The sequence below is a fragment of the Rhea americana genome, unplaced genomic scaffold (assembly GCF_003343005.1).
Source record: "Rhea americana isolate MKP2758 unplaced genomic scaffold, rheAme1 scaffold_118, whole genome shotgun sequence".
In the NCBI taxonomy this organism is placed as follows: Eukaryota; Metazoa; Chordata; class Aves; order Rheiformes; family Rheidae; genus Rhea; species Rhea americana.
In genome coordinates this window covers 1,107,232-1,119,534 of record NW_028185239.1, presented here as the reverse complement: position 1 = coordinate 1,119,534, position 12,303 = coordinate 1,107,232, and the positions used below count along the sequence as shown (strand labels likewise).

Below are 12,303 nucleotides of genomic sequence, written 5' to 3'. Positions count from 1 at the left end.
AGCATAATGTACTCTGCCTTACCATGGAAGTTACAGATAATGTTATAAAAGCCCATCAATTCAAGCCTATCTCACAGAGGTTTGGCTGCAGATTGAGATTTAAATCCAGGCAAGAAGGACAAACTGTTGTCACGAGTAGGCCATGCTGTATTTTATACACAATATGATTCATATGACTTGAGAGGTTAGGAGGGGTGTCAGAATACATATATTAACTGGCAGATAATCTCAGAAATGACACTGAAACACTTTATTTTTTTCTTTTTTAAACAAATAACAATGACAAGGAAATAGAAGAGTAAGATGTTAAGAAACTAATTTCAAAGGCAACTATTCCATCTAGATGACCTTAGTAAAAGGCAGAACATAGAAAATGCATTTGAAATTCAGTGTTGCATGGCCAATGACAACATCTATTCTGGAAATACTAAACTAGTAATGAATTCTGAACAGTACCAGGATAAAATAAAACTTTGTTAATGTTTGTGCTTACTTATTAGTGATAACATCTCCTATGACCAACTAAATAAAGATCCCAGAAGTGAACACAGGGCATTTCAAGAACAAAGACATTGCAAAAGACAAATTTTATATACCTTTTCCCCCTTCCCCCTACAGGTGCTTAATATTAGAACACAGCTTTTTATTTTACAGAAAAAAAAAAGCAGTAACTCATGTAAAGCATGTTTAAAAGGTGCATGTGGGAATCTGGTTCAGGGCCACCCCTTACAGAGCAATAATATTTATTGTCTGATTAGAATCTCACATTTAATCTTAAAGCACCTGAGCACAGGTACCCAGAGAGATGAAGAAAACTGACAATATATTCTATATTTATGAAATTTTGTGCTTCTTACAAATGACCATTCAGGGAACATTCCATAAAGCATCTAATATTTCGGATAAGGGTACCAGCTGGTGTAACCAATGCTTCTTCCAATACAAAGAAGGGTTAACCCAATTACATCAGCTAAGAATTTGAGACTCTTTTTTCGTTTTCAACTTCAGTCTTCCTGCTGCAGTATTGATGTATTTTGTTTTTCCAACCTAAGATCTCTTTAGTGAGCTGTTGAAACCCACGGTTTCAGATATGACCTCTCACTCTTCACAAGTACAGACAAATTCATTTACAAACACAGAGCTTTACCTATTGTGCAATATGTAAAAAATTACCTTTCGAACAGAAGCCAAACGATTCATCATTAAAGATTCTTCTCTATCATCATCATCATCCAAGTCCAACATGGGCATACTAAAGCTATCAATAATACTGCAGCATCTGGAGTTTTCATCCCTTGGGTCAAAGGGATCCACAATAATTGGTTCAGTTCCTTTGATTTCACAGCGGCAGAAAGGACAGCCTTGGCCATCGGATTCCTGAGCAAAACAAATAAGTACATACATTCTTAAAAAAAAGAAGCACTTAAGAAGTATTAAAATATGAAATCTTACGTACTTCTACACGAAAATGTCCTCTATATGGTCTCTATCAGCTTGCAAAGGAAACGCTGGAGTAAATAGGAAACAGATTTGTAACAGATTACTGGTATATATGCAATATAAATGCTGTCTGAATACAACTCAACAGATAAATAACTAACTAATCTACTTCTAGCACTCTTGCGTCTTAGTTACAAAAGACTAGTCAACAACACTTGTTGATGCTGATGATCTCAGAGGAATGACTCCAAATTTTAGGGACATACTGAAGTAATCACTGGTAAGTGAACAAATGTCCTTCCTTATTCATAAAATTCTTTACATGGTCATTTTATAGAAACATTCATATAGAAAAGGAGTTGATGAAAGGGCCTAGCACAGAGTTTTCCATTTCCAAGGCTTTTTAAACCTGTGTTACCAGATAATTCTGTACTAGCAGCAAGTTCACCAGAACATATCCAGTAACCAGTCACAACAGTAGAGAGTTGCATTCAATAGCATGAATGCATTTGAGAAAATAAAACAAGAGTCTTGAGATGTCTATATAGATGTATACATACATGTTTGTCTATGCCCATAGAAAGGTTGTTTAAAACACTGAGAAAGGAGCCATCATGAACCAGACAAAGCAGCACATAGGTCACAGACTTTTATAATTAAGCCCAGAATTGCAGCTTTTAAAGAAGAAAGGATTTTTGTGAAAGAAGAAGAAATTCTCCTCCTGTTGCATATTACAAAAGGGAGATAGTTTAACCAAGGCTTATTTCAGAGACTGACCTCCATAAAGGTGGAACAAGTCTGAATCATGTTTAAAATTCTATGCAGATCTGGTGTTGCTTATTGAATTTATTAAACAACCTTTTTTCTGCTTAGTGAAAACATCTGTATTGGACCTCTTGAGGCATGTCTAATGAGCCATTATGATAGCAATTAAACACTAGTCCATCAAAAACTTGTAACAGCTGATGCTGTAAAGTGTATTTTTTTCCTGCCTCACTAATTATACAGAAGTTAAATTTGTAGTATGTCCAAAATGTAGCTGGTTGATTATAGCTGGATGGAATTTTCTGACAAAGCTTGATGTCACTAGAAAATGCTAATTCCCTGAGGCTAAAATTATTTGTCCTCTGCCTGAAGACCTAGCCACTGGGCCAGAACACTGAAACCTGGGCTGAAACCTGCTCCAGAAACAGAGCATATCATTCGCTCAACACTGGAATCCGATGCTACCATGATGAGAGACACAGGGCAACCAGAAGTACAGGGATTTTCAGGACTTTTCTAACAAGAAGTGGGCAAATTCAGCACAGCTGAGTTTTGAACTCAAAGTCCGATGCAGTTAGGTATCTGCTCTGTCATTCAGAGCAAAACTGCTAAGAATAGAAAAAAGGTACTCTTGAAACAAGTATTGCTCCAACTTAGCAGCTGCTTAATGAACCAAACATTCTTATTTGGGTATGCCTAACATGGAATTTTCTCAGAATTTCTGATCTGTGGACAATTTGAAAGGATTGTGTTTGGAGCATTAACCCCAAATTTCAGGAAGAACACAAAATTGGAAACTAAGAATCCTCCTTTTCAGTAAGTTATAGGGCTAACACAAGAAAACCCCAAATGTCCCTCCTGTTTCGTTATGTTGGCATGCCAACAATGATTTCTTAATTAGGAACCTGAAAAAAATCATTAGTACTTTGGGTTGTATCTTCAACCATGAGAATGAAAACAGACTAAATAATTGAAATACAACTGATTTTAAACCAGCTGAGAAGTGGATTAGAATCAAGGATTCTATTTACTCTTTCATTATATTTGTATTCAAAGACTTGCACCTAACTGTGGTACGGAGTCCTGTCTGAGAAAGGGACGACCCTTACTTTTGCCCTTACAACATAAAGATATGAAAGAAGGGGCTGGAGGAAGSCGCCCGGAATAGCAATGAAAGTACTTGCTAAAAATGAAAGTGCTGAGAAGATTYGATTTGGGAAGCACTTGGTAGGGGACAGTCTGAAGCTGTAATGAGAATAATCTTTGCTTCTGACTTCAGTTTCCAGTCTAATGTTTGTTAACTATGCTTAAATAAAGGCATCAGTTCTCTCCTTTTCCTCCAGATTGGTAAGTCCCTGAACAAAATGGACAAAATACTCCAACTGGTACACTACTAGGAAGTATCTGTGCTTTCTAGAATATTTTGTAAATGACATTGAGATCAGTGTTCCTTTCCATTCACCTCTCTGACCACAACAACTGTCAAAATCGAGGTAGTGAGGTTTCATGATTTGCATGTTATCAACTAAAAGCACAGAGATTCTGAACTTGTTTTTCAAAGGGCAATGCGTGACATGCACTACTGATTAAAGCCTTCTCCCATCAAAGACATCCTGTTCCATTATAAAACCCTGTTTAGTCAGTTATCCAATTCCCAGATGCTATCTCTCCTCTCATTGCTTTTGAACACATCATGAAGCAACCTGAATAGGCAGTAAGGGCCCAGCTCCCACCTCCTCTGTAGGTCCTGCACTCAGGAAAAGGTTTCTGACAAGCTGCAAATGTCCTTGGTAAGCCTAGCAGTCCAAATTTTAATGATTCTCAGGACTTTATTTTTCACAGAAAGATTTGAGTCTGTGAAATTAAACAAGCTTACCATTTTACATAGACATATCCCTGAATATCCTTACTGAGTACCTGAAAAGGTGAATGGAAAATGCACACAGCAAATAGACACATAACAGAGAAATCCCTCTTTTCCCTGCTAATTGAACTATGAGTGTACCTGCCATGCTGTAAGACAAGAAGTGCACATGAGGTGCCCRCAAGGCTCAATCTTCACATCCTTATCATTTTCTGCACAGATTTTACATAGCTGAAAAGTAGAACCCATTTCACAGTACAATTCATACTGCTCCTGTAACGAAAGAATGCAAAGTTATTACTTCTTTACTGTGATTAAAGAAGGGTATTGTTAAGTACCACTAGTGACAAATGTAGTTCTCTGAGCCCATTTTCTAACTTGCTTTACTTAATACTAGAAGAAACTATTGGTGGAGATTTATTTAAAAGCCATACTCAGGTTTCTGAAAAACTGCTCTCTTACTTCTTCAAACTTAAGATAAATGGTACAATAAATGATAGAAATAAAGTTTAATATGCTTGTGTCTGTTCAGATTTCTACAGATTTTTCAAAAGAATTAAAATTACTGTGTATTTAATTGACCCGACTGTTCTAAATTCATCTTAAGAATTAAAAGGAACAATTATTTACTTTCATCTTCCCTCTCTCCTCCCAACTTTTAATGGCGTTTTTATTTTTTACATTAGTTATTTAAGAAAGTTCAGTGTATTTGTAAGTGTTGTTGATAAGATCTCTTGCATTAAGAAGCAATGGACTACACTATTGTTTTTTGTTCCTTAGGCTTTGTTTTTTTTTATTAAGTCTTACTGTTATTTCAGTTCCAAAAGGGATAATCTGGATTTCAGAAAAATATGACTTGACTTTTTCAAATATCCAGTTATTACAGGAAGTCATATCCCATATAGCTACTGTTTTGATGCAAGGCATACATCCTGCTTTCCTCGGCAGCAATTAAGAGGCAAATAATGAAAGCATTGCTGTAAGGGACCAATTATGTAATGAACAGGAACAAAATGGGAATTTCATTTTCTAGGTGTAAGCTGAGGACTAATACAAGTTACCAGACAGAAAACTCTGTTGCTTGTTAGTTTTCAATCTGCAGCATGAACACAGGTTAACTGAAGTGAATAAACCCTGTGAAAGAAGTATGACATTAATGCACCACTGGGTGACACGGCAACAGTCACGCATAGGTCATCCAGTCCTTTCTGGCCTTATGAGACTGACACTAAGGTACAAGGACACCTTCATGAGGAACAATAGATAAAACTCATGCTGAAAACAGTTTTCTAGAGTTAGAAAAAGTATTGTTAGGGAACTGGCAAACAGACGCATTTGTGTAGGTATAAAGCTTTTTTATTCTCTCTTTTTCACTCTAGGAAAAGCAAATTTTGAAAGTTTGAAGTAACAATCCAGATCACAGGAAAATAAACAGCTACTGTTGAGTAAAGAGAGGGTAGAGGAAACTAAGAAAAGGAAGATAGAAGAACTCATATATGCAGCTGCAGTCACTATGCACTAAATACGCTTGTGGTGGATCTCTTGCAAAGAATCCATCTGCGACAATCTATCCTTGGAGCCAGTTTTATACCATCTTTTCTAGTTTAAGCCATTCTAGGGCCAGCTTTAAACTACTGTAGTTAGATATTATTTACGGCAGCATTTATATAGCTCAGGCTCTGATGAACTGACATTATGTTATGAATAATAATAGAGATATTAATGTATGAGTATTAACTAATGTTTCCCTCACAAGTACACATTCAGAAAAAAATGGATTCATTCAGTGACTTTGAAAAAAACCCAAGACTACCTTGTGGAGAAACAAGGGAACTTTGAAAATATCTAAGCTTTGTTTTCTTCCTCTGATGAAAAATAAGGATATGTGGCTAGATCAGATTTTCCTGCAACTCAAGTATCTGTTGTATCTGTATTGCTCCTTCACTATCATAAGGAGGGAAAAGAAAGAAATCAGACTGGCGGAAGTTTTGAAATCTTCCACAAGTAATTATTCTTAGGAATTCATTTAGGAGGAAGACATTTTGATAATGGTACTTCCAGTAATACCATAGATAGTAAATAATACAAGAGATACTTCCTAAAGCACCATTAGAGGTGGAAAATGCATATAGCACTTGCAAACAAAGATTCAGCAGGTCACCAGGTCTACCCTGAAGAAATGGAAAACATCTGAATCTACGGTTTTAGAGAGTTCTCTCTAGTCTGATGTCTTTCCTTGAACATATCCTCTTCCAGATACTTTTGTTATGAAAAATACTCTGCATAATATATATATAAAACTTTCTAGTATTAATTTCAGCAATGTTTTTAATCAAACTTTTGCCTTGTGGTGGCTACTTCCTGTTCCTTTAATATCAAACATCTGCAGATCAGTATAGCACATCATCACTTGACAAGACTACACACACATCTAGAAAGTCTTCTCTTCTCTTAAAAGTCAGTCCCTTCATGCACTTCATTATTTCTGTTGCTTTTCCCTGAACTCTCATTTAATTTGCACAACAGACAAGGAAGAAATGAGAGAGACCCTGGAAATGACATTTTGGTGATAAAGAGAACTATACTTTTCTTCCTGGACCTGTCAACGAACAGTATATTCCTATTCAGACTTAAAAACTATGACYGGATCTTGATTTTGTTTCTGTATATCTGTTATTAGCAAAGGAACACCAAGCTCCATTAACCTATCACAAAAATATCAGAAAAGCTTTAATAACCTTTAACACATTTCTCACTTGAAAGAGGCTTAGAACAAACCAACTTCCCAAGACACGTCATCTGCATCACGATTAGCTCTAAATTTTACAGGACTATTATCCTATTCTTCATCTAAGTCTCTTTGTCAAAAGCATTCAAAAGCATATTTTCACTACTCTGCATTTATTTCTCACAATTTAATAAAAGCTTATTGTCAAAGCTGGATGGGATGCTAAGGGAACTGGAGACAAAGTAACTGCCAAACTGTGCAACATACCTGTGTGACTTTTATGTGATCATGTGGTGTGGGTTCACATAATCCTGTCAAATCAGGGTTATAACTTCGTCCATCTGGGAACAAATAGCTGCATCACAAAAAGACTGTTATGAATATGCGTATTTCTTTAGCTTTATTAACTAAATATTACTTACAAAATTTCAAATAGTCAGAATAAGTTACAGAAGACATTAACTAAAGTGCATCATCTTTCCTTAGCCATTTTTCTCAAATTTTGGGTGCAACTGAATTGCTACATATATATTTGGGGGCAGGTTTAGCTCAGTTGGTTAGAGCGTGGTGCTGCTAATGCCAAGGTTGTGGGTTCAATCTCCATATGGGTTATGCTGAGGGTTGGACTAGATGAYCTCCAGAGGTTCCTTCCAACCTTACCGTTCTATGATTCTATGATTTTGATACATGATAAAGCACAGCCCATCTATAAAAGCAAAAAGGAGATGCTTGGCATCATACATGCACTTATCAGGAGAACAGAGCTAAACTTTGGTTAGCAGGTAAATTTTTTGGCTTAGTTCAATACAGTAACATTCTAGATCTTAATTTTACAGTAAGCTCTTACAGTTGCATAAATTCCTGGTGATCTCTACATTGCCTGCATGGTGCTCAGCGGATGTATAGAGCTAAATACTACAAACAGTGGAGCAGAATGCACAACAACATACATTTGTATCTTTCTTAAATTATGACAAGAATCTACACTAAGAATCTGCATACTGGACTTTAAGTAAGGAGAGATGAGGTCATTTAGATCTTGTGGGAAGTTAACGACAGGCTAACAATATTATGAAGACACTAAGTTGTTCTATATTCAGTTTTATGTCACCTCAGACTTAAGAACAGTTTGTTTTTAAGTGATACTGTTAAGTCACATTGTGAAAAGGTTATCTTTAAATAAGATATAAAAAAAACTTCACCTCACATTAAATATTCTCAATTGTAGTTTTTGTTTGCTTAGTTTTTGACAAGGAAATTGTGCAGTAGAAACATTAGAAACAAAACACATGTAAGTATACACAGGATCACGTAAGTGTGTTTTGTTTTGCAGGACAATAGAACACTTTCAAAATGTGATATCCTCCTATCAGGAATAAAATTACTGGACTCTTGAGGACCAAGACAAATTGTGAGTTTGCAGAGACTTTTTAAATGCTTTTGTGAGATGATTTTCCCCCCTTCAAAATCATGTGCTATATCAAAACATGTATCTGAGTGAAAAGATTCTGACACCAAAAATTTGCCTGCTTTTTCTAGTTACTTCAACTGGCCTTTTAAAAAAGTACTGCTTCTCCCTATAATCTTAGATTCTCTTATAAATCTTCAGTAAACCATTAAAACCTGGAAAACGTTTCAGCTACATATTAAAAAAAAAAAAGCAATAACATATCTTTTGAATCTTTTTCAGAGTTAAACACTGGTCGTTCTAACTGCTCAATAAGCTTAAATGCATTTGAGACACTTGGTGGTGGAATCAAAATGACAGTTGCTCAATCTTATTTTCTCTTGGAATCTATCTGCTATGAGATGTGGCTATCTTTGATTAATGGAATTAACATGTTTTTCGAGAGATGATCTTTGCTCTCTAAAGGAATGCCAAAAGCCATATCCAACTGTTCTAATTGCTTTAAACGTCTATACTAATTACAAGTTTGAAGCATTAGAACAACAGCTGAATCAGAATTTCATACCTATGAGGAATATAAGAATGCATACTTACAATCCTTCCCGGCTGCCATCAATCAAAGCTTGAAACAGAGGCTTATTGTGAGGTATGGTCTGCAAAATATTCCCATCACCAGTCACATAGCCAATGGCCCACTGTCCTAGGCGAGTACAGCTCAGTCTGAAAATGTAGCTATATAACAGTTGGATGGACAAAAAGTTATTGTCGATTGAAATTTGGCAAAGAAAGTACAGAGACAAAGGATGGCCTCTGGTTAAGACACTGAACTGGATCTCTGAAAATCTAGGCCAGATTCCCAATTCTGCCACATGCTGCTTTGGCAACCTTAAATAAACCAGACTCTTTCATGCTGTCATTCCTCATGGGCGAAAAGTTCCCAATAGTTACCTACCCCCAAATCTGATTTGCTTGCTTTTTAGCCCTCAAACTGAAAGTTGCATTTTCAAATAGCTCTATCACCTATAGTTAGACATGCCCATAAACCTTTTCAAGAACACAGTATTACATTATATCCATAGCTACAACATAAACCCTTTGTGCATACAAAGGCCTTTAATTCATATGAATGGTATAGGGAACCAGAACGTATCTTTAAACACAACAGATATGAGACCCATGAATAATAAAAACTGCTCTGCTGGCAATGTAAATTTTGTGCATACCACAGCTGGCAAATAGGGCAGAAGAAATATCACYTCTACTTCTGAAAATACTGGCCTAAACAGACCTTTAATGTAAATAGTTCTGTGTGGTGCAGGTGATAGTCTAAAACATAAACAATTTAGGTGGAGTACAGAAAGAGGAAAAGGAAGGCAAGAGCTTATAGACAAGAGTATCAGGTATGTTTATTTCTTCTTACTAAAAACTCTGGAGTCTTTGGTATCAAGACACCAATTCAGATGCAAAAACCTCATCCAGGAGAGCATGCCACCATGAAGTATCACAGAGCCAATTCTGCATTACAGAACAGCTTTTCTTAACTACACCGTAATTTCTTTCCACTCAATATAAAATGATAAATTTTAACCTTTCTAAGGTTTGGCTCTTAAGAACTTAACAGAGCCAGTATTACATGATAGCAGTCACTAATTTCTATTCATTCCATGTTTTAGAGTAATTAAATAAGCAATTTCACTTCATATCTCCTCTTTAACAGTGACACATTCAGTATTTCACTTAACCAGTTCAGAGTTATCTTCTGATACCCAAATAGAAAGTAAGTTTAAAGCAAACTCTCTATTAAAGACATTAAGGCAACTTCGAATAATTTCTCTAAATAATTTGTCTAATTATTACTTCTCTTTTATACACACAGAATTAAAATTAATAATAGAGAAAAATGCTAAACATAGCAACAACTTTCAAAATCAGCCTAGTTATCTGAATTCCATAATGTTGTTTTTGAGTGCCAATGCAGTATCAGCATTAACACAGTGAGATAACAAGATTCTTGTATAAACGAACTTTACCAGTCAGTTAACTTAACAAGATACAGTATATTTGGTTTGCTAAAAAGCAGTGAAACCAAGTACAGAATACAGATGCAGCTTTCTCATGGTATTAYCACATTTCTCTCTAACAAGATTCAGAGCAATGTGTTTTTAGCTATGTATAGATGTGATCCAGCAGCAAAGTTAGAAATCTACTTATCAGAAAAAAATTGAGAACTGGAAGGTAAAACGAGCTAAAAAAACTAAATAACAACTGATTAAATTCATTAATTCATTTTTATTTCCCCAAGCTGAGTAAAGAAGAAAAAACAGAAGCAGAATGAACAGTGAAAGTTCAGTTTGAATAATACAATATCTATTATTCATCACACAAATTATTTAGTATCTATATACACATCATGATACTTTATCTGACAGTTTCTTAAGTGCAGAGTTTAAAATACAGAACCATTACTGATGAAGAAAAGCATGTATTTGACATAAAAGGGACATATAAGCACTGATTGAAATTATAATCTGTGTCTTATCTAAGGGGTTAGGATGAACTTTATTTTACTATTAAACAACAATTAAACAAAAAATTTTGAAAAGTAAATTGCATTTTCAAAAAGCTTTCCAAGATGACATTACAGGTCGTATATAATTCAAAAGGAAGGAAAACCAGTAAAATTCCCCCTTCCTTTTATTTTCTGGTTTACTTGTACATGATTTAGATATTTTGGTTTTCATGTAACACAATGCTATTTCATTTCACAGCACTACAGGAAGAACTATGGGAGAAAAAATAGATTAGGACTACAAAATTCTTAAGTCTGAAAATTTCAACGTTCAGCGTTTTTTGGATTTGAAGTTTTGGTCTTTAGTACTAAACTATGTTTTAAAAGATATTTTGATAGAAATAAATTCCCAAGTTTAAAAAAATGCCTAATACTCCTCTCTGAATCACTCTGTTAACAACGAAAAGCTAAAWAATCACTCCTTCAATATTGCAGCATAAGTGTCACATGATACGGAGGTAAGGACCTAGAAAAAATACGTAGCTTCCAAGCCAGTAAGTTTACTTGGAAGGAAGGAAGGAAGTCAGTAAAACTCCTTACCTTCCAGGCTTAGTGCTGTACTTCTGTAACCTCGCTTTGACTTCATCGTATGTCAGGAATGCCATATACCCAGGATGCGTCACAGCTAGAAAGTTCCAGTTCCGTAGGATTGAACCCCAAGGCTAAAAAGAGAGGAAAAACAGTTGAGCAGGTGCAGCCAGATAGTTATAAACATCTAATAAAGCATCAATCTGTCAAAAAGACCAAAAATGTTTTAGCTGGAACACACATAGTTTTGGTTAAGGTCTAAATACTACAGAAGACTGTCTGACATACTCAGATTTGTTGCAAAGATTTTGCCAAAAGAATTATTCCAAGAACATTAAGGTAAATATTTGGATAAACCTTTTGAAGATTTGATGTTTAAGAGATTTTCTATTTGTAGCCACACAGAATATAAAGCATCTGCCTTAGCGAGAGCCTGCAAACTATGGCTCCATGATGGTTAAAACCCAATAAAAACACAATTAAGCCTATTCTTGACTGGTCCTGAGGCAATTACAAAATTAATGTTAAGTAATACTAACAAATGAAGCCTAATAAAGCCACTAATTTGAGCTACTATTTCTTTATTTATTCTCTACTACTTAATTCCTTCAGTTACTAAAATGGCATCACAGTCAGGGAACAAAGCAAATACTGACTGCACTTCACCACATTATTTGCTCACAATTGCTTCAGGAAACTCAGTGAAATATGCTTGACATGCTGTTCTTTTATTGCAAAGAAGGATGATTTTTAAGGAATGGGAGATTAATACAAACATACTAAGTCTTCATTGCCACAATGTGAAAAGAGAAGAAAGTGATTTTTAATAATTTGGAGATTTTTTAATGTATTTGTCAAAGATCAGGGCAAAGGAGGCTGAGAAGCAGAAGAGACTTGTGTCATTATGCATCCAGCAAATGTCCTTTAATGGGGCTTTTCAAAGGCTAGTAAGGCAGACAATATAACACCCTTCAAAGTGACACACTTGAGCAGTGTTGTAA

At 35.4% G+C, this 12,303-nt stretch overlaps 1 protein-coding gene across 3 annotated transcripts in view; it reads right to left on the bottom strand.

Moving 5' to 3' along the window:
• The window catches only part of CBLB (Cbl proto-oncogene B), a 142,094-nt gene that overhangs the window by 42,348 nt on the left and 87,443 nt on the right, over positions 1–12,303 (bottom strand). For all 3 annotated transcript variants that reach the window (XM_085319146.1, XM_085319154.1, XM_085319161.1), the window contains exons 6-10: positions 11,315–11,436; positions 8,800–8,937; positions 7,065–7,152; positions 4,211–4,342; positions 1,174–1,377 (exon numbers count right to left, since the gene is read on the bottom strand). In XM_085319146.1, the coding sequence (XP_085175272.1) occupies positions 1,174–1,377; positions 4,211–4,342; positions 7,065–7,152; positions 8,800–8,937; positions 11,315–11,436 (684 nt within the window). The remainder of the gene's footprint in view (positions 1–1,173; positions 1,378–4,210; positions 4,343–7,064; positions 7,153–8,799; positions 8,938–11,314; positions 11,437–12,303) is intronic.